Source organism: Gekko japonicus, unplaced genomic scaffold, assembly GCF_001447785.1.
Source record: "Gekko japonicus isolate JY-2015 unplaced genomic scaffold, Gekko_japonicus_V1.1 scaffold287, whole genome shotgun sequence".
Classification (NCBI taxonomy): Eukaryota; Metazoa; Chordata; class Lepidosauria; order Squamata; family Gekkonidae; genus Gekko; species Gekko japonicus.
In genome coordinates this window covers 18,789-46,443 of record NW_015167065.1, presented here as the reverse complement: position 1 = coordinate 46,443, position 27,655 = coordinate 18,789, and the positions used below count along the sequence as shown (strand labels likewise).

Genomic DNA, 27,655 nt, shown 5'->3' with positions numbered 1-27,655 from the left:
GACATCGAGGCGTGTCCGGACGTGTCCAACGGAGAGGAGGACTGAGGAGATAGTGCCTTCTCCATCAAAGCCAAATGCAGACGAGCTGCCCTGTTTTTTCTCGTCTGGTTCGAAAACTTCCGGCAATGTCTGCACTTAGACACACAGTGCGACTCCCCTAGACAGACGAGGCAAAGTGAGTGCCCGTCGGTGGGGGATATTTTAAGGCCGCAAGTCTTGCACCGTTTGAAACAACCCCACCGCGGGGCCATAGGCCAGCGGAGGGGAAACGAGAAAAACACAAAACAAACACCCGGAGAAAAATGCTAACTACAAAAATAAAGAAAAAGAAAGTAACTAAACGCAAGTTTAGCAAAAGTTTGTACTTAACAGACCGAAGCAGAAGGCGTCCTACCAGCGCGGCGGTCAGAAGAGAACTGGCGGGATCTGCGTGCCCCTCCTTGGTCATGCGCAGTGGAGCCGGCGCGTGACCTGGGAGAGGCGCGAAAATCCCTTTTGCTAGCTATCGGTACCGAGAAGGTTCAGCGCAGGCGCAGAGTATCCCAAGGGTGTGATGCACAGAGACCACGAAGAAGATTGTTTAGAATGCTGGAGGCAGGACTCAGGTAAAGCAGCCAGTGAATAGGGAGACCCTCTGAATGACAGATCAGAGAGCGAACTGATTTTGGAGTGTGTGGAATGTTCTAGAGAAGTGCCACCACCATTTGGCTTTTATATATAAGGGAGATAAGGAGAAAAACTTAGGAAGAAGAACTTAACAGAAACAACAGAGCAGACAGGAAAAAGAAGAAACCAAGCAGCAAGATGCAACAGACCTCAAGCTCAAGGAGAAAGCCAAGAGTCACAATAACTACCAGTTGTCAAGACTCCCATCAGCCACTTCCTTTGTTGTTTTACAGGGAATTCTGGGGGACTGAAGCCAATGACTTCAGAGAACCTAGCAGAGTATCTACTGCAGTCTGAATTCACTATGTTAAGACATGACTGAAGAGCGACCGCGCACAACAAGGAAACAAACTACTGAAGTTAGTGGCCCCTGAGACACCCAAGAATTTAAACAGATTCATGTACTTTGGACACAGTTGTGTGCAACAAGTTAGTGACTGCAGAAAAATGTCACCGTTACCTTTCTGAGGGTCGATAACAAAGTTTCCTTTTCGATTTCCTCCAGTAATGCTGTAAGAGACACCATCTCCGTCAGGGTCTATAGCATGAACAGTGGCGATCAAGGTGTTGGGACCCGCATCTTCGGAAACAAAACTCTTGTAGCTATCGGGACAAAAAAAAAATCCTAGGTGTGATTACGGAAACTCATAAAAGGATCCAAAACTCAAGCACTGAAATAGAAAATCCTAATTCCACAAACTAACCCTAAAACCAATTTCGCCCTGACCTGAATGGCCCAGGCTAGCCCAGTTTTGTCAGATCTCGGAAGGTAAGCAGGGGCGGCCATGATTAGTACTTGGATAGCAGACCACCAAGGAAGGCCAGGGTTGCTACGTGGAGACAGGCAATGCCAAACCACCTCAGTTTATCGCTTGCCTTGAAAACCCTACAGGGTTACCATAAGCCGACTGCAACTTGACAGCACTTTTCACCAATACCCCTAATCAGCCATGCCTGGAACCCTGGAGAGCCACTGCCAGTCACATGACTGAACTCAATGGACCAATCTTCTGACTTGGTCAGCTCCATATATGCGTATGACTTCCTGGTTCTTTGCACAGTCTTACTCCCTACACCTCCCTCTCTGTTGCTTCACACGCCGAGTTCAAGAAATGTTGTTGACGTATCAGCAACATAAATCATTGCGACTGCCATGCAGACACAAGAACAAGCAACCGCTAAATGCTGTAATAAAACCCAATGACATATATTTACATTATCTGTGAAAACCTGGGCGCTTCGTCATTGACATTTGAGACACGAATCCTGATGGTTGCTGTCCCAGTCCTCGGGGGTTCGCCTCTATCTATAGCCATAATTACAAACTCATAAAGATGGTTAGGGCGCTCATAGTCCAACTCTGTCGCTGGGAAGATGATGCCATGGGTAGAAATGCTGAAATCGGAGCTCAGAGTGTAATAAAGTATTTCTGCATTTTTGTCAGAATCGCAGTCGCTGGCAGACACTGTTGAAGCAGAAGAAAAACGTCACTTCAGTTATTTATTTATTATATTTATTTACACTTAAACACATGAAGCTGCCTTATGTGGAATCAGAACCTTGGTCCATCAAAGTCAGTACTGTCTGCTCAGACAGGCAGCAGCTCTCCAGGGTCTCAGGCAGAGGTCTTTCACATCACCTATTGCCAGATCTTTTAACTGGAGATGCCAGGGATTGAACCTGGGACCTTCTGCATGAGCACTCAATGAAATTGCTGAGCAGTCGGGTTAGAACAGATAACAGGAAGTACTTCTTCACCCAAAGAGTGATTAACACATGGAATTCACTACCAGAGGAGGTGGTGGCGGCTACAAGCATGGACAGCTTCAATAGGGAATTAGATAAGCATCTGGAGCAGAGGTCCATCAGTGGCTATTAGCCACAAGGTATAGATAGGAACTCTCAGTCTGGGGCAAGTGATGCACTGTATTCTTGGTGCTTGGGGGGAGCAACAGTGAGAGGGCTTCTAGTGTCCTGGCCCCACTGCTGGACCTCCTGATGGCACCTGGTATTTTTGGCCACTGTGTGACAGAGTGTTGGACTGGATGGGCCACTGGCCTGATCCAACACTGCCTTCTCTTATGTTCTTATGTTAAGGAGATGCTCTAGCACTGAGCTATGACCCCTCCCATTTATACAGTCATATTTACATTTAAACATTTATACTCCACCCTTGGGGTTCAAGGTGGCTTGGAATTTAGCTCGCAACTAAGCTCCAGAAGAGAATAAGCAAGCGGCAGGAAATAAATGATAGTCGCTATCAGTCATCACAAGATGGGATGCTTGAAACATTTCCGTTATAGCATACAAGGGGCTTCCCTACAGATATAGGGTGTCAGCCTCCAGGTGATGGCTAAAGCCTGGAATTACAACTGATCTCAAAATCTCCAGAGATCAGTTCACCTAGAGAAAATGGCTGCTTTGGAAGGTGGGCTCTATGGCATTATACCACCCTTGAAGTCCCTGCCCTCCCCAAGCCCCGCCTTCCGCAGGCTCCACCCCCCAAAGTCATGTATTTCCCAACACAGAGTCAGCAATCATGCATTTTTCCTGCGTATGAACATAAATTCCACTATGACATTTAATAAGCATGTGCCTAAAAGTTCATAGCTGATAGCATACATAACAGAACCATATCACTGAAAAGGGAGGAGACAAAGGTGGTCAGAACAGCTACAAAAACAGTACAGGTTGCTTTGGAAAGTGCTGATATTAAGGACAGGAGACAAGTTCTATTAGGATCAGAAGCAAATATTATTCAACACTATGAAGAGACCGCACAAGTTATAAAGCCATTGCTTATCAATGACAGACCCCCAAATACTCACTCCTGTTCTACAAATGGGTGGTACGACTGAGAATGTAGAAATTTTAAGAAACAACCGAACAAATTAGACTAACTAGACAAAGTAAAGAGCCCCACCAACTCCAACAATTAAACACACTTAGATCCCAATATAAGAGCCGGCTTAAAAAGAAAAAAAACTGCTTATGCTAAGCATTTATTATGGACTGAGCTAGTTCAGGCCATATCTGAGAGGAAAGAATCACGTTTTGGAGAAATTGTTTCCTCTAGTTTAGGCAGACCTCGTGAAATGACGGATGCATAGGTAAGTGGAAATACCTGATTTGAGTAGTTTACAAAAAGCTATGAAGCCACCCCATTTATGTCAGAATCAGCAGAAACAGGGGAATGGGCTGTTGCTAATGAATTGCAACCATTACCAGAGTGGCCTCCAGTGACAGAATCTGAAATTGGAACCCTTATTAAATCTTTGGCTTCAGGTAAATCACCCAGAGAGGACTTGATTCCTTCAGATTTAATAAAAACCTTTCCAAGGTGGTGGACTCCAATACTCACTAAACTATTTACCCAAACAAATAACACGGGCATATTCCCAATAGGGTGGGAAACCGGTATAGTAGTCCCCATACATAAAAAGGGGGACAAAACAGACCCAAAAAACTATCACCCTATGAGCCTCCTTGATACAGCATCCAAACTGTATGGGAGATATCTTCTGCAAAAACTGGAGGACTGGGTTGCTGATAATAATATCATATATCCCCAACAGGCAGGATTTAGAAAGGGCCAAGGGACAATTGACCATTGCCATACTCTTTATCAGCTGGCTCACTCGGCCATAAAAGGTCCAACTAAAGCCTTATACACTGTGTTCTGGCCACAGCCTTTGATTCAATTGACAGAAACCAGCTGTGGGACAAGCTGATGAAAACTAATATAGATAAAAGACAGTTGTTCCTTATTCATGAGCTACATACAGAAACATATGCAAAAATTAGAGTAGGTACCTCAAGGCTCGATGACCAGCAAAATACTGACTTGCAAAGGCATCAAGCAGGGCTGTGTGTTAACCCCTGTACTTTTTAACTTATATATAAATGACAAGAAGGGGGACCCACGATACTCGCAAGGGGGGGAGCTCCACGTGGAGGAGGAGGAAGCAGCTGCAGGTGAGCCTTCTCCCCCGCCCCCCCGGCACCAACAGCAAGGCCCGCATGGCTCCCAGCCGCCAGGCCCACCAAACCTTCTCCCTCCCACTCCTGCCCTAGAGGCGGCGGCAGTGGGACAGTTGCCGGGGCGTTCTCTGCGCATGCGCAGGTAACGCTCTTTTACTTTTGACGCAATTTTGGATATTTACTTTAAATATCCCCAGTATACTTTTTTCAACTTTTTAGATTTTTCTGCACACCTGGAGACTGCTCCAGGTGCAGGAAAATCTCTGCCCCCCAAGTGCGGATTTTTCATTATGTCATGGTCTGCCCATTGTACTGGGAACCGAGATGTAAACAGCAAAAATATTAATTTATCAGTGTCAGAAAAATTTTGCAATTGATCTATTATTGCAGTCAAGAATTTACATCTCTGTTCCCAGTACAATGGGCAGACCATGACATAATGAAAAAGATCCTCCACAGAAATTTTACAGATACAAATACGTTGTTCCGGGGGTATTTTTAAGTATCGTTAAGTAATTCTGTTGGCATAGTCTGGAAACGCAATGCTGTAGATGCTGTTCTAAGCTTGTATGCAGTAACATTTACCAGGTATGCAGCTCTTAAATGATCTTTCTTTATGTCTTTGTACCAGGGAGCAAATTTTGACTGAATGATTAAAGAATAATCTATTATGGCATCTCCATTAAACACCCATTGCCTCAGATCGCAGTTGTTCCCTAAAGATCGCAGTAAATTAATATTTCTGCTGTCAGACACAGACCCTACGGTTTCCTATAGGGTAGCACTCTTCGCCTTAGTGGCTAGTAAAATTAGGGCCAAGAACATAGGAAAATGAAATTGAACTGTAAAACAGCAATGTAAAACGGCAATGTTTGAGGCTGTGTATGTGTTTCTGGAGATGGGTATCTATATTTAAGATTTATCTTAATTTAAATACTGAATGTGCAGATTTTTAGAGGTTGTTATATTTTAAATCTAATCCAAATTCCAGTGCTGTAAATTGTCTCATTTGTATATTGTTTTAAATTGTAATGGCCAATGGCTACACAATAAATTTTACTACTACTACTATCACTGAAAAGGGGGGGGGGAGAGGAAAATGTAGGAGGTATCAGCATGTGAACCACCCCTGAACTCTGGCCAGAGAGAACTGCAAAAATACCCAAAGGAGCAAGCATTCACTAGCAGATCATGTGACAGCCTTATAGCAGATCAGAGCATTGGTGCATCAAGATTCCCTCTTTTGAGAGAAAGGGGGTTTACCTTGTAGAAGTGCAGTGGTTACAGTCACTGTTTCAGGAACGTCATCTTTGGTGTAGATAGACTGCTGGAATTCTGGAGCACAATCATTTATGTCTGTAATTACAACCCAAACCTAAAAGGAGGGGGGGAAAGACAAGAGAACGTGTAGAAATATCAAAGTGGATCCCTGCTGTGTCTTCATTGTTATAGATAAGTCTGATACTAGTTTCCCCCCAAAATAATAATCTTCAGGGGATTTCTAGAAGTCTGTAGTTTCCAAATAAAAAGGAAGGCACTTAGCAGCTAAGATAGTTCTTCCTCGTCTAGAAGGAAGCTGGCTGAATCCCAGGAGCCAAGTTGCTCGAACATCTAGACATGTGACACCAGCGGCTCAGCGCTGAAAATATCTTCCCAATCCTGTATAACTGTAAAAGGTTAAAGATAGATCTCAAAGCTAATTAAATGTTGACACTTACTTGGATGGACAAATTATGTTTTCTAAGAATGTTTTGATATAACCTGGTGGTGGAAAGTGCCATCAAGTTGCCGGACTTATGGTGACCCCATAGGGTTTTCAAGGCAAGAGATGCCCAGAGAGGGTTTTGCCAGGGCCCACCTCTGTGCCGCAACCCTCAACTTCCTCGGGGGCCTCCCATCCAAGTACTAACCAGGGCCGACCTTGCTTAGCTTCTGAGATCGGACGAGATGGGGCAGCCTGAGTCACTCAGATCAGGGCACAGCATAATGTAACACCCAGCCATCGATTTATCTAGTATGCTTGTGTTTTACGTTGCACTCTCCAGTAAACACGGCTCAAAGCAGTTTTAAAGCAAAGATGACGACAACACAGCAAAACAACAAAGCAACGTTAAAAACACAGGGCAGCATTTTACAAAATAGGAGAAGGCAGCGGAATACATTAAAAAGAAGCCTGCAGCATCAGATACGGAACGTCACAAGAGGAGGACCTAACAGGTGAACAAGACAACTATTTTCAAAGGCAGAGAAAATACATCTTCGTTTGCAACGTTGGCACCAGGTGAAGGGTTCGGAGGCGGGTGTTCTACTGACAAGGCGCCCCAAAGAGAAGGGCCCATCCATCATGGCCACCAGCTTCACTTCAAATGGAAGCCTAACCCTATGAAAATCTTAGAACCTCATTAGGCTCAAATTGGAGGAGGTGGACCCGGGTGGGCTAGAATTCAATAACTAAAAAGTTATTACGGTGACTTAACAATGGCCACATTCAGACATCACAACAGGGTGAGATTAAACTGAGACTGGGCAGAGAGACGCAGACTGCCACCATGCTGGGATGTTACCACTTGCTCCTTCCCTCTCCATCCATACATGGAGCTTGCCAGGGCTTTTTTGGTAGAAAAAGCTCAGCAGGAACTCATTAGCATAATAGGCCACACCCAGCAGCAGAAACTCGTCAGCATATTAGGCCACACCCCGGACAGCACAACTCATTAGCATATTAGGCTACACCCACCTTTTGTTTCTTATTCCCTTTACTTTGTAGTCAAAACTCAGGGCTTTTTTTGAAGCAGGAACTCCTTTGCATGTTAGGCCACACACCCCTAATGTAGCCAATCCTAATGAGTTTCTGCTGTTGGGTGTGGCCTGTTATGCTAATGAGATCCTGCTGGGCGTGGCCAGCTCAGGAGCCAGTCGGAACTCCGTTCCAGTGCGTTCCTGCCCACAAATAGCCCTGGAGCTTGCTAGGTTCACAACACCCTGGTTTGACCAAGCTCTAATTCTCTGCAACACCCAACTGCAGGCGAACAGGAGTCTGTTTACTCGCCACACCCCAAGACTCTAAACTATGCTTAAACTGAGGTATACTCAACTTTACCAAGGAGGCAACATTTGGACGTCACTCCTAACTTGGACTTGATCAACCCCAGGAAACTACGATGGGAGAGGAGCAAAGGGACCATACGAGCACAGCAACAAGCTGTGTTCAAGCCCAGTGTCAGCAGTTGCGGGAGGCAATGTCAGAACAGAACCAGTCAATGCAGAACAAAGCTGAAGTGTGCCATCTAGTCATGGTGACCATAGCAGCTCTGGTCTTCCATGGTGGTCTCCCATTCAGGTACTGAATGTGGACAACCCTGGATAGCTTCCAAGCTCTGACAAGATCAGGCTAGTTTGGGCTCCTGAGCCACTACAAATGCAGAACAGCAGTGAATTTATAAACATGGACTCAAATATGCAACTTTATTAACGAGCACGTACCTCAACTGTACTACTGAGATGCCCCTGGTTTTCTCTTGCTTGGACTAGAAGGAGATATTGGTGCTGATCATTCTCATAATCCATACTGCGACTGAAGTGGACGTCTCCAGTGGCTGGGCTAATGCTAAACAGGCCGTTCGGATTGGTGACAAGACTGTAACTCAGGGACTTGTTTTGATGAGACAAAGCACGGACTGTCAAAAATCTGGATCCGAGTTGGGGAAAGCACAGAATAAAAAGATACAATGAGCGTGCAGTAAATCCAGTTCCCAACAATCTGTCACACCGTAGCATGACAAAGAGACTGTAGAAAGGACGGGACCACACAGGTGGAAGCAGGGGTCATTTCGTAGAAAAAGAGCTAGGGGAACTCATTAGCATAACTCATTAACATATGCCATCCCCCCTGACATCAGGGGCCCGGCGGTGGACCTGCAAGGCCAGCGGGAGTGTGAGGAAGCCCCGCCAAGGCAGGGGTGGGGAGAGGCAGGGAGGAAGCAACTTACCCTCCCTCTTCTCCTGCCTCCTCCTGGCTGAATGAGGGCTGGAAGCGGGGCGGCCGGAAGCAGGGGGTGGGGCTTCGTCATGTGCCCCGCCTCCCTGCACCTCACCCGGGGGAACTGCGTTCCTCCGCATTCCCCCCCGAAATGACCTCTGGATGGAAGCAGGCTTGATTCTCCACTTACAACAAGCCCTTTTCAGTCATTGTGACTCCAGCACTCCTGCAACACATACCAGGAATTATAAACGATCCTTTCAGTGTGTGGTGCCACCACTTTGTATGAACAGGGGAACATCTGCATTTTCCAGCTTTGGTACTTGCCATCAGAAACCAGGTTTCGTTTTTGTTATTGTTTTGTTTAAGAGTTCCCAACTGCACGTACCCAAGATGGAAAATGTACGCATTGCCCTATTAACAGAAAATGGCAATGGTACATATCAAGAGGGTCACATGTTCTCCCAATAGGCAAAGTAGGAGTAGCAAAATCATAATGACTGAAGAGAGCTAGAGCCATGGCTGTGAATACACCCTTTATTCATGAACAGACCCATATAATCGACCTTTATGGAAAATCTGGATTCGCAGGCTGATGAAAACCTCACAGAGAGACAATCTAGGCAATTGAGCAGAATCCACAGTGTCTCATTTCAAGCCCAAAGCCTTTAAGATTGGCAAGACCTTAATTCTCAGCTACCAGGAACAGGGAATTCTAAATCGATGCTCTGGACACACAACAGACCCAGTTCAGTCGACCGTGTATCTAACTAGGAACGGGAAGACCAAGTTCAAATCCAGCTCTGCCATGAAGCTACACGTGACCGAGTCGAAGTCCTAAGTCTGCAAAAGTTTTCATGCTAAAATAAAAACCTTTCATTTTTAATGAAGATTTCTTCTTGTTTTTGGATGCCATATGGCCCCTGTATGTTTGATGAACACGACTCACAATCAACCCCAAGCTAGCCAGATTTTGGCCACATGAACATATGTTCTCTCGCTTTCGAAGGAGCAAGTTATTAAAAAAAAATGACAGTTCTTAGAGTGCTGGCACAACAGATTGCAAATCAGACAGTAACCCATTTAAGTTAAAGCCTCGGTATCTTCTGATGGCACATGAACTAAAATTATAACAGACTGTCAGCTCAGATGCAAAGTTCAGTGAAGTACACGGGAATCTCACGGACTTTTATGGGACAAGACCTACATCTGTTCAGACTGAAATAATACTTACCCCGGAAAGAGTGCAAGTTGCTATATGGTATGTCACCAATCATAAGCAGCGAATAGGCTTCAAAACCATTCAACCCATTTGCACATGCAAGGTGTCATTCCAAACCCCAGGGCACTGGGGCAATACTCAAGAGGGTTATTTTAATGAAAGCAATCGGGGAGAGGGGGCAGAGAGAAAAGCAACTGAGGGGGGGGACAGAATTCAGGGTCCCAGAGTGAAAATGTCCTTAATCTCCGGCACTCTATCATCTAACTACTGCCTATACATTTCCCTTTACTAATGCCCCAATATAAGGAATGCACACAGTCCTAACCTACAGCCCAATCTCAGTTGCAACAGTTCAGATTCTGAAAAATCTGTTGGTCTCTGTGGTGCCTACTAGACTTGAATTTTGCCGGGGTGTGGTTTTGTGGGGGGGGGGGGGGGGAGACCAGCAAGTTAGTACATTCTTTTCCCACCCTTCCTCCAGCAAGTTCAGAGCAGTGTAGACAGTTCTCTTTTCTCCATTTTATCCTCACAGCAAGCCGGAGAGAAAAATGAAGCTGAAAGAGATTGACTGGCCCAAAGTCAACCAGTGACCTTCACAGCAGTATGGCTTTAAAAGGGAACTAGATTTATGGAGGACAGGTCTATCAGTGGCTACTAACCCTGTTGATTAAAGGGACCTCCACATTCAAGAGACAGTAAACCCCTGAAAACCAGTTGCAAGAAGAAACATTAGGGGAAGGCCTCGGCCTCTAAACCCTGTTGTTTGCCCTCCAGAATAACTATGTTTTTCTGTGGCTATCTGAACCCATGTATCTCAAGTCACAGCCCGACACGTTTACCAGGACACTCTGCCATCTCTCCTGTATTTCAAACTGGATGAGATTCATTTATTCTCTGCAGCAGTGCTTAGGATTTCTGGCTGTAGAATCTGACCTTTTTAGTAAAGAATTTAAAACTATGCAAGTACTCACGATTTTCCTGGGGGCGTGTTTTCAGGAACATAAACTGTGTATGACATATTGGCAAACTGCGGTGGTCGACGTCCAACAAGGACAGAAATAGAGACAGGTGGCCCTTGGCGGCCAGGTTTGTCAGCAGCTAGGACAGTAAGTAAATATTCCTTCTCCTTCTCCAGAGGCGAACCTGTAGTTTTAACCCAGCCGCTGTCCCTTTCAACTTCAAATCTATCTTCTCCACCTACAAAAGGGAGAATTCAAGGAAATAAAAGGAAAATGCAAAATTGCAAAAGGATAGCTGTATTTATACATCACTAACAAACCAAAACTTGTTCTTGACACTGTGGTGGGGGAAAGTGCCATCAAGTCACAGCCAATATATGGCCATCTCATAAGCTGAGAGACATTTAAAGGTGGTTTGCCACTGTCTGCCTCTCCTTCATGACCTCAGATGTTCTTGGTGGTCTCCCACCCAAATACTAATCAGGACCGGTCCTGCTTAGCTTCTGAGATTTTACAAGTTCGGGCTAGCCTAGGCTATTCGGGTTCTTGATGTTACCAATTCTCATATCCTAGGACAGGAATCAACAATGTGGTGCCCGCTGACACCTTTCTTGGCAGTCACCAAGTGTTTGGGGAAAATGGGTGGGGCTGGATGGGCACGTACTGAGCAGGGCTTCTGACTGAGCACTGAAGGTCACATTGTTTCAGTGGCAGCTGCCACCACAGTGTTAGTTTTATTCTCTTTAACTCCTCTTTCCTAGTGTGTGTTTTTTAATTATCCCTCTTCTCCCCTGCACTTGGGCTTCCTATGTGTGTGTGGTCCCGCCTCCTTTGGCAGCCATTTTGTGGTTGTGTCCACCACCCTGTGTCAGAATTTCAAAGCCGCTGCACTTGGGCTTACTATGTATGTGTGGTCCCGCCTCCTTTGGCAGCCATTTTGTGGTTGTGTCCACCACCCTGTGTCAGAATTTCAAAGCCGCTGCACTTGGGCTTCCTATGTATGTGTGATCCCGCCTCCTTTTGGCAGCCATTTTGTGGTTCTGCCCATCACCCTGTGTCAGAATTCCAAAGCTGCTGCACTTGGGCTTCCTATGTGTGCATGATCCTGCCTCCTTTGGCAGCCATTTTGTGGTTGTGCCCACCACCCTGTGTCAGAATTCCAAAGTTGCTGACAGGCTCAAAAAAGTTGGGGTCTCTTACAGCTTTCCCTCCCATGTTTTCTATGACTTTAAAGATCAGTGTTTACCTTCCAAAAGAAAATACTCAATGGCTCCATTCTCTTCTTCATCTTCATCCTTAGCCAAGAGCTTGTATACTTTGGTACCGGCTACAGCTTTAGGTGACACTGTGGCCAGGAAGGGAAAAGGCTCCATGACCCATTCAGGGACATTGTCGTTCACATCCGTCACTGTAAGTTCTAAATGTACCAGGTACCAATTATTCCCTGTTGGTTACCAGGAAGAGAGAGAATGCATTCTTAGAATATCCTTGTACACGCAACGAAAACACTGTGATAGATATGACAGTCCTGTATATAGGGAAAACGAAAGCTTATTTTTACAAAAGCAAGGGTGTTTTTTCCTCCCCTAATGAACCACGTTGAACTATTCTTATTTCAAGATTATACAGCTGTCTTTCCAACACTTAACTAGCACATTTTGTGGAATATGTGTTGTGGACATCTGAGAATGAAACCCTGGACTTACCACGAAGGTTCGTTTTGCTTGTAGAAGAGGAGGACATTCTGGAATGTTTGGGATAATGGGTCATAGAGTACCCAAATGTTCAGGAATGTCCTCCCTTTTCTCAATGGAAATTCTCAGTTTACCAGGGGTAGGGTGGGGCTCTGGCTCCATGGAAGACCATCTACTTTGCATACAGAAGATCCCAGCTTGAGTCCCTGGTGGCATCTCCAGTTAAAAACTAGTAGGTAATATGGAAGGCCTTCACCAAAGCACCACTGCCAGTCAAAGTAGAGAACACTGGCCTTCACAGACCAATGGGCTGCTTCATGTGTGTAAAGTCCTGTCAAGTCACAGCCAACTTACGGCAACCCCATAGGGTTTTCAAGCAAGAGATGTTCAGAGGTGGTTTGCCATTGCCTGCCTTTGCACCGCAACCCTGGACTTCCTTGGCAGTCTCCCATCCAAGTACTAACCAGGGCTGATCCAGCTTAGCTTCTAAGATCTGATGAGATCAGGCTAGACTGGGCTATCCAGGTCAGGTCGGGCTATCCAGGTCAGGTCATGTGTTTAGTAGAAAATGGGTGGCTTTTGTCAAGTTTCACTTTCCAATCTTCTCATTATCAAGATTGGTTTTGTAAAGCCAGGAAAGACCTTGGTCTGATTCTAATAAAAGTTCTTGCCCTCATCTAAAGTGTAGATATTATATTATCTACCAGACAACATGACAAACGACTTCACAGTGAAATACACACAGAGGGGGGGGGGAAACTAAGAGTAAAAATATGACTTGTTTCAGAAATGAGTAATGGAATTTATTCAAGAGAACAAAGTCTGAGGCCAGTTGCACCTTCAAGACCAACAAAGTTTTATTCTAGGTATAAGCTTTTGTGTGCGTACACACTTCTTCAGGTATGTAGAAACAGAGTCACCAACCATTACATAAAGGAAGCGGGTGAGGAGGGTGTTGCCAGGATGGGCCCATTAGAAAAGCCAACATCCTAACTACGGCTGCAAGAATTCTCTATGCAAAATATTGGAAATTACTGGAGATACCAACAAAACGAGAACTTGTAAACAAAATCTTGGAGGCTGCGGAATTGGACTAATTGACTTTATTGATAAAAGGCGCAGCAGATTCGACATTTGAGAATACTTGGTCACGGTTTTATAACTGGCATGACAAACATATGTAGGCAAGCTTGCAAGAGACAGACCAATAGATTACTAAATGAAATATATTCCTGTTAGGATGACAGGGTCATTTCGTAGAAAAAGAGCTAGGGGAACACATTAGCATAACTCATTAGCATATGCCACACACCCTGACATCAGGGGCCCGGCGGTGGACCTGGAAGGCCGGCAGGAGTGTGAGGAAGCCCCGCCAAGGCCCTCCCTGGCCCCAGGCAGGCAAGGGTGGGGAGAAGCGGGGAGGAAGCAACTTACCCTCCCTCTTCTCCTGCCTCCTCCTGGCTGAATGAGGGCTGGAAGCGGGGTGGCCAGAAGCAGGGGGCGGGGCTTCATCATGTGCCCCGCCCCCCTGCACCTCACCCGGGGGAACTGTGTTCCCCCGCGTTCCCCCCCGAAATGACCTCTGACAGAGACAGAAAAGTTGCTTACACAGTTCATGAGAAATTATTATTAAGGCGGAATAGGTATTAGTATAAATATTGGTAGAATTAAGAATAACCTCCATGTGTTTGTTTGTATGTTAGTATGTATGTATATGTATGTATAGGTTATGATTGTTTGTGTATGTGATGTGGAAAATGCAATAAAATCCTGCCCCGTTGGGGGGCAGTTAAAAAAAGAAAAGAAAGAAAGGCCAACATCCTACTCGCCCGCTACCTATCTGTAATGGTTGGTAACTCTGTTTCAAGGTATATAAAGAAGTGTGCGTGCACACGAAAGCTTATACCCAGAATAAAGCTTTGTTGGTCTTAAAGGTGCCACTGGACTCAAACTTTGTTCTGCTACTTCAGGCCATCGCGGCGACCCACCTGGAACTCATTCAAGTTACTTTTCAGACCATATGTATGCGACCTCGTAGTAGCAAACTATTATGTCCACCGTGATCTTTTCCCTGTCTATACCTAAGACCATTTTCACAAGGGGAACATATGTCCTCCCCTGCAATTAATCTAATCCATTACTTCACAATAAATAACTACAAGTTCCCTGGTTGAGATGAGTGGCATTTCTGAACCTGCCACTTGACAGGTACGGCTCGGCAGACAGGTATCATAATCCTGGCCTCTCTGAAGCAGATAACATGACGTGTGACGATTTTCCTGCTTCAGGGACAACACACCCTTTCAAACAGCATTCTTAGACTATAAAATCGCCGCCTGAGCCACTAGACTTTGATATCTTTTTGATCAGCTATCAAAATCAAACAAAAGCAGCCAAAAGGTAAGTACAAAGATTTTCTCAACTCAAACACCAGAGAGGCACAAAGTTGTGAATAAGACAGCAGCACAAGAGAGGAGGTCATACTCATCAGGCCCACAAGTACCCTACTCCCCCATCCATTCAATACACACACACACACAAACTCCCCCCCTCCAAAAAAGGAGTCTGTCCTAACCACCTTCCCGTTGATTTAAATTACAAGTCTCTACATTGATGTTGCCAAGTAACACCTCCGGGTGGTGACCATATGGTGGTATTTGAAAGCTCCAAGTCAGGGCTCGTTCCAGGTTTGGGAGAGCCGTGGTCAGAAAGTGCTCAGGGGCCCCCTCCTCTCCTCCGCCGGGCCCCCCACTGGCACCTCCCTCCCCGCCCACCACGCACTTAAGTGTCCTTCATCTGCCTAAAGCCCTGCCCTGCATGCCCTTTCTCCAATGGCACCAAGCAACATGTGGCTGGGCAGTGCCATGGCTACTGTTAAAAATGCCACTGCTCTGCAGCCACCGACACACCCTTCCCTGGTGACGCTGGCAGGGAGCATGGGCGGTGGCGTCCCAAGTCACGGTGGCCTCCGCCAGAAGCTCTGGCCGCTGCCCCACCTGAGGGTATGCTGACGCCAGCCCTGCCTCTGGTAACATACAATACCACAAGTGCCTGTAACCACTATTCCCCCTAAGCTGACTTAGTGTGAGCTAGCTCACAGTTTTTTTAGCCTCCGGCTTGCACATTTTTGTCTCAGCTCAGGAAGGATGGCTCCAGAGCAAACTGATTCATGCAGTAGCCAAATCGCTCGCTCACAACTTTAATGCCAGTAAGCTCACAAAGTAGAATTTTTGCTCACAGGACTCCACAGCTTAGAGGGAGCATTGCCTGTAACATCGCCATGCTATTGCTGGGGATATTTTGCTATCTGGAGCTGACGCATACAGAAAGGAGCTTTCAACTGTTGCAGCTAGCTGTATGGAGCCACCCCCCTGCAGAATGGCTTTGGGGCGTCTTCCATGTGGGAGCTGCCATGCTTGAACTTACCACCCAGCTGGCCAAAATGGACTGAACGTCTGTTTCCGCCCTAGAATTATGTTTCGGGATGCCTAAGTCTGACTTTGCAAAAAAATAATAATAATACAAAATCTGCCATTCAATTGGGGGGGGGGTACTTTTTTACAATACCCTACCTATACTAACACCGTCTGCAGAAGCAGCGTTCTTGGTGAGCTTAAAATAACAGTTAACTGAGCAATGAAGATCACGGAGTGCTCTAAATATAAATCTTTGTCACGTATGCTGAACTGGTAAACAGTATTATCTCTTGAAGTCCCGCATTAACCCTGAAGCACCTCACACTGCAGGCAGTGTAACTATGCACACTTGATTTCCTTCTCTGCTGACTTCCATACCGGAAAAAAAGAAAGAGAATCTTTCTTCTGGCTCTAAAATATCTGCATTTTCTCTGTATACAGCATTCACTCTGCCTATAGTTTTTTCCTGTTGTCTCTTTACTTACCTGTTCAGGGCCACTCATATTTATTTACTGATGCAAACAACACCTTGTATGGTAAAGGTCTGTTGGGATGTCTCACAGTAACACAGCAAACTTAGCATACACTGACCATAATCTGCGGTCTATAAACAACCGGTAAGTGGATTCTGGTAACGAAAATTCCCTGGTGTAGTGATTAACTATGTCAAGTTTAACGTTCCTTCGTATAGATTCCAAAGTCTTAATCTCTTACAACCTGTAAGTACTTTCTGTCCTTTCTAAAAATAAGTGGTGCTCTGAAGATATTCATGAAACTCAACTACTTGTGCCATTCACACTACCCTGAAATCCAATCAATCACACAGGTGGACAGACTAAAATCTGCATAATCAAGGACACAATCTCATTTTCGGTTTAGAAAACTATTTTCAAAATCTCTACCTGCAAACAGCAAGATGCTTTTGATCAACTGACAAGTGGATCAGGGAGATCATGAACAGTGTCCCCCCCTAAACTGAGTTAGTGTGAGCTAGCTCACAGTTTTTTAGCCTCCGGCTCACACATTTTTGTCTTTGCTGAGGAAGAAGGGCTCCAGAGCAAATTAATTTATGCAGCAGCCAAATCGCTCGCTCACAACTTTAATGCCAGTAGCTCACAAAGTAGAATTTTTGCTCAGAAGACTTTGACAGCTTAGAGGAAGCTGTACCTGCAGCAGAATGTACCTGCCGCAGAAGGAAAAACAGGGCATAAATCATGCCCACTAGGTACAGTTGCCAGTAGGGATGGGCACGGTCCAGGAAAATGGCAGTCCATTGAAGTTTGGAGATCTGTCCGGGTTTACAGACCCCCGGAAAACAAACCTCCATATTTAATGAACTGGGTCACGGTCCATGATGCCACATGGCTTATAAAGCCATTTAAAGGGAATGCATTTCCTTGAAATTGCTTTTGCAAAACCGTGCAGTGCAAGAGTGAAGGCCAAGTGGCAACTTCACTCGGCCTACACTCTCACGCCGCATGGCTTTTGCAAGCCCCCACCAACGCAGACCTTATGAACCTCCTGGGAGGGCAGTGAACTCATGGGAGGTCTGTGTCTGCAGAATAGCACAGATCAGGCTCACAGACCACAAACTGGGCCCCGGTCCCTGCAAAAGTCAGGTCTGTGGTCTGGTCTGTGCCCATCCCTAGTTACCATCCTCTATATGGGGCCTGGAGATTACCCAGGACTACAACTAATCTCCAGACTACAGAGACCAAGTTCCCCCTGGAGAAAATGGCTGCTTTGAAGGATGGGCTCTGTGGCTTTATAACCTTGCTGAGGCCCCACTCCCTCTAAAACTCTGCTCTCTCTGGGCTTCACCCCCAAATCTCCAGGAATTTCCTGTTCTGGAGTTGATAACCTTATCACAAAGTAATATTCACACAGGCCAGAAGTCTACTACTTGGCTGGTACCCAGCATCTACAGCCATTTGTTAATTCAACCCTACCTTCTCTGAAGTGCTTCACTGACATTTCTAGCTTTGCTCCCATTCCTATTCCTGCAGTAAGGACTATAAGCGGAGAAACTAGACAGAACTGAATTCCTTCTGCACCGAGACCTACAAATATGAGCAGACAAGCTGTGGAAATAAATCTCACAGTATCTAGTGAAGCATAATAAGACAAGGGCTTGCCAGAGGACAGAGAAAGTGATGCACAGACTGACATGGACAATAATGCATAACGCACAGATGCGAGGCAGGACAGTATGGTAAAGAATTTCGATGTCGCATGAACAGGCCATCAAAAAAACCCAACCTTTCCAAGCCTCACATGATATGGGCCAGAAGGTATTTCAAATGGGGCTTGTGCTAGTTAATTCATAAAGCCCCAATTTGGATATTTGCCCAAAACTGTGAGATAATTTTGCAGGCACCACGATTTGTTTCTGTGCAAAACTGGCCTACGTTATTACAGAGGCTGAAACGGAATAGTGACTTTAGTGATTTTTTTTAAAGAGTCCTACAAAATATTCACTCACTGGAAAAGCAGAAATGTATACAACTATATCCCCCCCCCCAAAAAAAAAACCACAGAGAGACATCTCAAATCAGTAGACTCGAAACAAATGGTAAAATTCCAGGAGCAAAGTCAATTGCCCCCCAATGTACCCTCTGGTCTTGCTAAATCAAGACACATAAATGTACTGCTTTGCTTCGTTTTTTGGATCATTGATCTGAGATGCAGAAAATGGTTGGAACTCTTTCCCTGTGAGGAATAACTAAATCATTTGTTGCTGTTTAGTTTAGACAAATAGCAAGCGGGTGGGACACAATACTGGTTTTTTAAATGATGCACAGTGCAGAGAAATTGGATGGAGAGTATTTTTCTTCTCCCATAATACTTGCTGGAATTCACCCAAAAAAGCCAATTGGCAGTAGCTTCAGGACAGACAAAAGACGCTATGTACAAAATATAAATTAATTCTTAGAAGTCACCATCACAGCATGGAGCAACAGGAAATTGGACAGATTCATGAAGGGTAGATTACTAGGCATGGTAGCTAAATGGAACCTCCATGGTCACAAAGGCAATGCACTTCTGAATACCAATCACTGGAGAGAAATAGCGGGGAAATAGTATTCACGTTCTGCTGATGGGCTTCCCATAATGTGGGCATGCAGATGGCCTTTATGGGAAGCAGAATATTAGCTGGACCTTTGGCCTGATTTTGACAGCATTTGTTTCCACCGATGGGCCCCTTAAGGTGGCACTGATTTGTTCAATTACATGTGTGTAAACATGCTGAAGCTCTAAACGGATATATATCAAGGAACAGAAAAGAAATCAATGGCCTCTGGATGCAGAAGGTCCCAGCTTCAATCCCTGGTGTCTCCACAGGGATCCCATCCTCCAGGTGGGACCTAGAGATCCCCCGGAATTAAAGCTCAACTCCAGACTAGAGAGATCAGTTCCCCAGGAGAAAATGGATACCTTGGAAGGTAGACTGTATGGTATTGTACCCCACTGAGGTCTCTGTCCTCCCCATGTTCCACTCCCAAATCTCTAGGAGTTTCGCAGCCTGGATCTGACAACCCTTCCCCCACGGCCCCCACCAGTGGTCAGGGGGGACATGGCAACCCTATGTCTCCAGTTAAAGCAACAGGTGATGTGAAAGACCTCTGCCTGAGACCCTGGAGAGATGGTGTCAGTTTGAGTAGAAAATACTGACCTTGATGGATCAAGGGTCTGATTCAGTATAAGCAGGGCTTTTTTGTAGAAAAAGCCCAGCAGGAACTCATTAGCATAATAGGCCACACCCAACAGCAGAAACTCATTAGCATATTAGGCCACAGCCCTGACAGCACAGCTCATTACCATATTAGGCCACACAGCCATGTTACCAGAAGTGTCGTCATCCAGCCACGCCCACCTTTTGCTTCTTATTCTGTTGACCTTGTTTGTGGTCAAAACCCAGGGCCTTTTTTGTAGCAGGAACTCCTTTGCATGTTAGGCCACACACCCCTAATGTAGCCAATCCTAATGCGTTTCTGCTGTTGGGTGTGGCCTATTATGCTAATGAGTTCCTGCTGGGCGTGGCCAACTTGGGAGCCAGCCAGAACTCCGGTCCTGAGCGTTCCTGCCCAAAAATAGCCCTGAGTATAAGGCAACTTCATGGTAGGGTGGCCAGGTCCTACCTGGCAGCCGGCAGGGGGATCCTTGGTCCTCTCTGGAATCTTCTGCTACATGTGCAGTGTGATGACACCACCCAGAAGAGACGTCATCACATTGCCACTGTCACTGTAGGTGATGCTCTAGCTTTTGGCCTATGGTTTGTAGCTGATTTTACCACAGAGTTTTGCCCAAAAACTAGAGTGTTGCCATGCGATGGCAGCGATGTGATGTCACTTCCAGGTGACATCATCACATCACCCTTTGGGCCAGTTGGGGTGAAAACTCTTTCATGGTTGAAGGAAGTTTTTCCTCTGTTGGAGGAACACTTAGTGGAAGGAAGTCACAGGCATGGCACAGAAGAAAAACTCATTCCTGGAATCATATAGTGAGTCACATGGACCACACAGCTTCTCCCGGTTCGATAACTTCCCTCATTCTCAATGTACACAGGTCAGAAGACAGTGAGAAGATACAGAAGTTCTGTGAACTCCATGGAACACCCTCTAACTCAGTGGTTCTCAACCTTCCTAATGCCGCGACCCTTTAATACAGTTCCTCATGTTGTGGTGACCCCCAACCATAACATTATTTTCGTTGCTATCATAAGACCATGGAGAATTTGTGTTTTCCAATGGTCTTAGGCGACCCCTGTGAAAGGGTCGTTCGACCCCCAAAGAGGTCGCGACCCACAGGTTGACAACCGCTGGTCTAGCTGGATATGCACTCTGCTCGCAACCCTCCAGGGATGCAAGTCCTAAGGAATTTGTTCTTGTTAGTTTTACTTGTGGCTTTTGTGGGGGGGGGGTATCAAGGCATGACTTAGCATTACTAAATCACAACGGCCTATTTTCACATGCACACATCTATATAAACCCATTGTGGGCTTAAAGCGCTCCAAGGAGTTAATGTCAGATGTTATTCAGATGACGTTTCCAAGCTACTAAACTCCCATTTTACATATGCAGTGCTATTTTAATGTAAAAATAAAAGACATAGATGTGCGTGTGTGCGTGTGTGTAGCTATAGCTAGAGAGCTCCCTCCTGGCTACCCAGCTGAGGAAGGTCAGAAGTCATGAGTCTGGAATTTATTTGGGTATACTGCATCCAAGTGACTTCTATGCGGCAGATTAAACCCAGACAACTCACAGATATTTTGGAATGATGGTACTGAAGCATCATATTTAAGAGAGTACGCTTTTAACCTCCAAGCAATCATTTTTTCTTCCTCGTCTCCAAGGTTTTGAAGCCCATAAAGTATATTCCCTACGGTTTGTTGACAGAAAACTTGAAAGAGAAAGATAGAGAGAAAATGAAATATTTAAAAACAGGAGCTTGACCTTTAATTTCTGCTGCCAAAGGACAGAAATTTTTCATGCTTCTTTTTTGGGCAAACAAACAGCCTTCGTCATAAATCTGAGAGATCGGACAAAGAACGCATGTTTTGATTTATTACTCTTGCTGGAAGGTCTATAATTATTGATGACAGCCAATCTTTCACGTCCAAATTAGTTTGCTGCAGTTTGGGATTCTCAAATGTCTTCTGCAATCTGCTTTCGTTCAGCCTTGCTGGGAATACAGAGTAGCAGACTGGAACTAGAGTTTATTTAGGGATGGTAATTCTTCTTACCCCATCATTCACCCAAAAAAACAGTGACTCCCCAAAAGGCACTTATATTCATTAAACTGACACACACAATTTTAGTGAGGTCAGGGTCCAGGCATACCAAAATGATACCTGATTCCTGCTTCTTCTCCTGCCGTTGCAGGAAGGGACTTTTCAGCAACCACAGACTCTAGGCAGGACGGAGAGCTTTTCACTACCATCCAGAACAATTGCACCACATCCCATCCTCCTGGCTTTCAACAAACTTTGCAAAACTGAATTATTCAAGAGGGATTTTTTGCACAGGAAATAGGGCTGCACTGTAACCATGTAGTTCCAAAAGACACTTGGGGTAAAGGGTTAGAGACGACAGGCCATACCATTGTGCATAGTTCATACTATCTGTTGCTGTAAACAGGCTCCTGGCTAAGTAATTTTTGCATTTGTTTAATGTGCCATGTTAACACTTGTCCTTGCTTCTGGTTGGTTCCTTATGTCTACAAATCATCCACTGGGTGTCCCACCCTGTTGACTGTACTGACTTATTCTATGTAATCAGCCTTGAGTCCCAGCAAGAGAGGTGGGCTATAAATAAGGTAAACAATAAATTTCCTCCTCTCATGGTCAAGCCAGACGGGGCATTAGAAGTTCCATGATCAGCTTTTTAAAAATATATATACAGTTATAAGGCATATGAAATCAGGATGGCAGAGTGGGGGAAAGAAGGGAGTTTAAAAGCCTTCTACTCCATGTCTTTTTCTGATCTGAAAGGGCCCCAAGTGAGCTACTATTTGCCTCTACTGGGGCATAGATATCTGTACCAGCAAGTTTCTTCAACCAGCAGTTCCCTGGAGCTGTTTCAAGTCAGGAAAATGTCATGATAGAGAGGGCTTAACCATTCCCCCTTTCCCTTCCTTGGTTGTTGCTGTGGTCCCAGTTCAAATTGGGTTGCCTCACCCCTGGTAACTACATTTTTTTTTTAATGGTGGGAGTTTCAATTGCAGGGCTTTCAATGCCCCATCCGACCTCGCCCTTAATAAAACAAACTGCACAGTGCAATATCTTAACTGGAGTTCTCCCAACTCTCACCAACAGCAGGCCATGAAGTGGAAACTCACAGCACATGACCCCAACTGACCCTTCTTTGCAAGACCTCGGCCCAGTTTCTGACTTGGCGATAAGGGTTAGTAGATCTTTGTTCATTTTTATCTGATGAAGTAAGCTTTGACTCACAAAAGTCTATAACCTGGAAATTGTTGCTGGTGGTCTATAAGGTGCTCCTGGACTCGAATTTTAGATGGACAATGACATGGTCTATTAATAGCTGGTACGGGGGGGACGGACAATATTACTATTTGGGGCAGCAACTGTGTTATCTGACCTAACTCTTAATTCTAGTCTTAAGACTTCAGAGCTGTTATCTCCTTCATCTAAGAGTTTCAGTCAATTTGGTCACATCATCCACTTCCTTGCCTCAAACTTGTCTGTCTCACAAAACACAAATAAACATGAAATCGTTACAGTTACTATCCTGTCTTTCCCATTCCATGTGGCGGTTGAGGCCAGCGTCATGAGGTTATCTTTGTTTTAAACTGAACTTGAGCTCACAAGGCATATTTCCTGTTATATACTGGGCTTGAGGCAGCTTTTCTCAAAAGTGATTTCTTTATTCAGCTCAGAACACAACAACAACACACAGAACAATCCCAATTTATATACAATCTGGACTAGCTAAACCACACCCCTAGAATACTAAGGTCCAGTCATGAGTGAATACTTAAGACCAATAGGGTTTGTTCCCGCCGAAAGTCATAGTCTTTCTTGATTGATCCGTTCCACAACAGCAGCCAATCAGGTTATTGATTTTTTTTCCAATATAATGTATTCAATTTTCAAAATTTCAATAACAAATAATAACAATCGTTTACAGGATAAGTGTACATAAACTTAACAGCATAAAAGAGAGCATTTTTCATAAGCTTAGTGTTGACATCAACATTTACCACAAATGAAGAGTGTCTATTATCTCTGGTATTGTTCCTTGAGAAACTAGATGGGATAGGATCAGTAGCCATACCATTGCAAATTCACTGAAGAGTGTCTATTATCTCTGGGGATTTATTATGTCAGATATTTTTTCCATTATATATAAGTTCCATAACTTTTTGTACCATAAGTTTAGGAATGATTTAATTTCTGACTTCCATTTTGAAGCTATGGTTGTTTTGGCTGCGAATAATAATAAAGCAATTCTTTTTCTTTGCATAGTGGATAAAGCAGTTTCATTTCTAAGGTTCAAGACTATAGATTCTGGGTTCTTTTTTATAGTGTGACCAGATATACACCTAATTTCCTCTAATATTTCATCCCAAAAGGGTGCTATGATAGGACAATCCATCCAGCAGTGGATGTAAGTGCCATTCTCTTTGCAATTCAGGTTTTTGATTTTAGGACACTGAGAGTCTATGGAGCTTGTGACTGAAGCTCAGGCTCATTCTTCATTCCGGCTACCTACATAAGGTAATACATAACATTTCCCCAGCAGTTAAGACAGATCTTTTGGATTTACCCAGTTTGGTTCCAAAGACTGCAATGAGACAAATATTACGTTGACTCCAAACACGCACATGGATCGTTGCTTGTTTTGGGTGGTCTCCACCAGATATCCATCAACCCACTATAACAGCATCTTTCATACTATTGCCTCTTTACCACTTCAAGCTCCACTTCTCTGGAGAGGCAACCTGTATAGTTTCTAAATAAATAAACCAATATGTTCAAGTTGTCTTAGGCCCTTTCTGTATTCTCATTTTAATCCATGTTCACTGTGGTGTCCTCCAAGCAATTCTGCACTAAAATCAAATTCAACCTTCTTCTTAATCCAGGTTTTTCTCCCACTCTGCACTTAAATCAAGTTCAACCTTTTTGTTCCGGGTTTTTCCCCATTCTGCATTACATTACCTCCCTTCAGTGGTCAGCACGGTTTCAGCCTGCTGTTGCCCCGGGTTATTTGGATACTGTTTTGCCATGGACTTAAATTGCATTAACTCAAACACTGAGAAAATCTGGCGTGGCAGGCAAATGCAGAAAGGACCACAGTGTTTGGCAAACCAGGAGGCAAGGGAAGACAACCAGGTGCAGAAACACATCCACTACTATTTTTATTATTGTTATTAAATGTATATGCCTCCTCTCGCTATCAAGCAGTCTCGAGGCGGCTAATAACAGCTAAATATTACCGGTATCGGACTTCAATTAAAAACATCATACAAATAAAACTAAAAGGCAGCTCACATAAACAGACCCCATTAATGAAAAGCTAAACAGGATGACCCCAAAAGTGTTGCTGTAAAATCATATGATTTGTAGATCGTTCCAACCACTGTAATAGACGTGGTGCTGTTTAGTGCTTCATCTCCCCGCCCCATTTTTAAACGGACAGTCATCTATTAAAAGGAAAAGAAAGAAAAGCTAAATGGAAGAGCTCTGCTTTGCAGGTCCTGCAGAACTTAGATAAGTCTCACAGGATCTGCATACCATCTGACAGCTAGTTCCACCAGGATGGAGTCACCACAAAGAAGGCCCTCGTCCTGGAAGATGCTAGGCGAATATCCAAGGGGCCAGGCACCACAAGCAGGTTGCGGGTTGAAGAATGCAAATCTTGAAGGGGAAACATGTCAGAAGAGACAGTCCACAAGGTATGAAGGTCCCAGACTATTGGTCCCTTGGACCATTTTGCAGTTCAGACAGGGCAATACTTTTGGCCCCGTGGCACTACTTTATTTTAAGAAATCACAAACTCCAATTAACAATCTGGATGCCAAGCATGGAAATGTTTACACCCGTGCTAGAAAGTTAAGTTACTCTTAACAGGTTGGTTGCTTTTCAAAAGTCCACAGTAGAGTTTGCCTCTGGACTTGTCAACTTGCCTTGTCAAATCATTAAAGATGCTGTCCATCTGCAAAATTCAACATATTTTCAGACTTCGCATTTCATTAAATCTTGTATCAGTTTAAGCCGCCATCTCCACAAAAACACTCCTATGGATGCTTCATAAATGCATTTCCTTTTATCAAATCGGGAATACTCAAGTCATTATAAATACAAGCTTCTGTGCATCAATATAAATTGGGGGCAAAACATCTGACAGTCTTGGCGATTCCGGTGAAGAAACTGACAATATAGAACATCTTTCTTGGGTGAACATGTCTTCACAATTATAGATTCTAGTCTGCAATCGTTTATTTTACTGAGGGAAGAGATATTTTATTACTGTGATTAAACAATAATGGGTGAGGAGACAGGTTGATCCTGGCATTTTTAGGTCATTTCGATTTATTTTTTAAAAAAGAATGCCAAAAAAAGAGATCGAAGGCAATTACAGTTTTGCAAGTCTTTAGGCTGATGCTTCCAACCATTCATCAACAAGCTTAAGATGTTTAGCATTTTTATCGTATGTAATTCACAGCCATTTATTACTATTTGATCTTGTGTCAAACGAAGGCAGAAAGAAGTTTTAAACAGTTAGTTCCATTAAAGTATTTGGCAAGAGTATTTAAGAGGGAGAGAGACCTTTTAAAGGCTGTTTTTAATACTGTTCACAGGGTATTTCTGACCTTACTTCATTTAAATTTGATGCAATTTTGCAACTGTATTTAAACTGCCGGTCATGTTTTGTTCCTTCTTTTATTGGTTCTTATTATATTGCTATTTTACGCCTTTTGAAGAGCTTTGGATGTAGTCAGATAGAGAGGTCGGATATAAATATTTCAACTAAGTAAAACAAACTGAACTTTATATTTGAAAAGGTCATGTTACAGCTGTTGACTGAGGTGAAAACCTCTTTAGAGCCTAGTGGCGGAATTTCCTCATGAGCACTGATGGATAGAAAGTCTCTTCAATGAGAAGTGATGGTCAGTGGCTACTAGCAACTCAGTCTCAATCTTCCGAGGCCTTCTGGGCTTAGGTGGGCAGTAACATGAGAGAGGGCCTTCTCAGTTGTGGCACCAAAGCTACGGAAATCTCTCCCTGGGGATATCACCTGTATCCTTCTGTCACTGTCTTTGGCCAGAGAATGAAAACCTTTTTCCTTCATCTGGTGTTCCCCTCAATGATCCCTCCTTCCCAGACTGATTTTAACAAATGAAAACGACCATTGGTTACTCACCGTGAAGGGTCCTTCTCCTCTGAGGCTTGGAGGACATCTTGTGGGTGATTCCCAACCATCTCTTAGGGAGGCAGGAACTTCAAACTGTTTCCTGTGGTGGGAGTCACCCTCAACTCAGTTCTGTGACTCCGAAAGCAGTATGAAACTAAACAGTGAGAAAACTCAAACAATAGTATTACAAACAGATTAAACTGTATAGAACGTGTAGGATCAGGTAAAGTAGAACATATATACATAGAAAGAATTGTATGACGACCCGGGAGGGCCAAGATGCCCTCCAAGCCTCAGAGGAGAAGGACCCTTCACGGTGAGTAACCAATGGTCGTTCTCCCTCTGAGGTGGAGGCCATCTTGTGGGACCTCCCCGAGCAGTGTCCCTAAATTTGGGAGTGAGGGTCGTCATGGAGATACAGGATAGATTGTAGAACCCGTCTCCCAAAGGCCACATCGGCAGAGTCAAATACATTGATTTTGTATCGTCTAATAAAGGTGGATAAGGAGGACCATGTAGCAGCCCTACAAACATCCTCAACTGAAGCTCTGTTGGAAAATGCTGCGTTAGTCGCTGCGCTTCTAAGGGAATGGGTGGTAATTCCGACTGGTACCTGTTGGTTTAAGCTCTTGTATGCAATTCCTGATTGCGTTACTTATTGCCGAATTGGACATCTTCTTCCCTGTGTGCGGGGGAGAGATGTTGACGAACATGGCCTCTGTTTTCCTCAACGTGGCTGTTCTTATAAGGTAACACTTGAGCGTTCTCCTGACGTCCAACGTGTGCCAAATCCTCTCCCTTGGCTGCGTTGGATTAGGACAGAAGGATGGAAGACAAATTTCTTGTGTCCTATGAAACTTG

The 27,655-nt window shown here is 44.5% G+C and overlaps 1 protein-coding gene across 1 annotated transcript in view; it reads right to left on the bottom strand.

Annotated features, from left to right (window-relative positions):
* Positions 1–12,180, bottom strand: part of LOC107111658 (neural-cadherin-like) — a 99,283-nt gene extending 87,103 nt beyond the window's left edge. The window contains exons 1-6 of the mRNA XM_015412663.1: positions 12,054–12,180; positions 10,820–11,045; positions 8,131–8,335; positions 5,911–6,022; positions 1,882–2,131; positions 1,127–1,269 (exon numbers count right to left, since the gene is read on the bottom strand). Coding sequence (XP_015268149.1) covers positions 1,127–1,269; positions 1,882–2,131; positions 5,911–6,022; positions 8,131–8,335; positions 10,820–11,045; positions 12,054–12,180 — 1,063 coding nt within the window. The remainder of the gene's footprint in view (positions 1–1,126; positions 1,270–1,881; positions 2,132–5,910; positions 6,023–8,130; positions 8,336–10,819; positions 11,046–12,053) is intronic.
* Between the last annotated feature and the right edge of the window lie 15,475 nt (positions 12,181–27,655).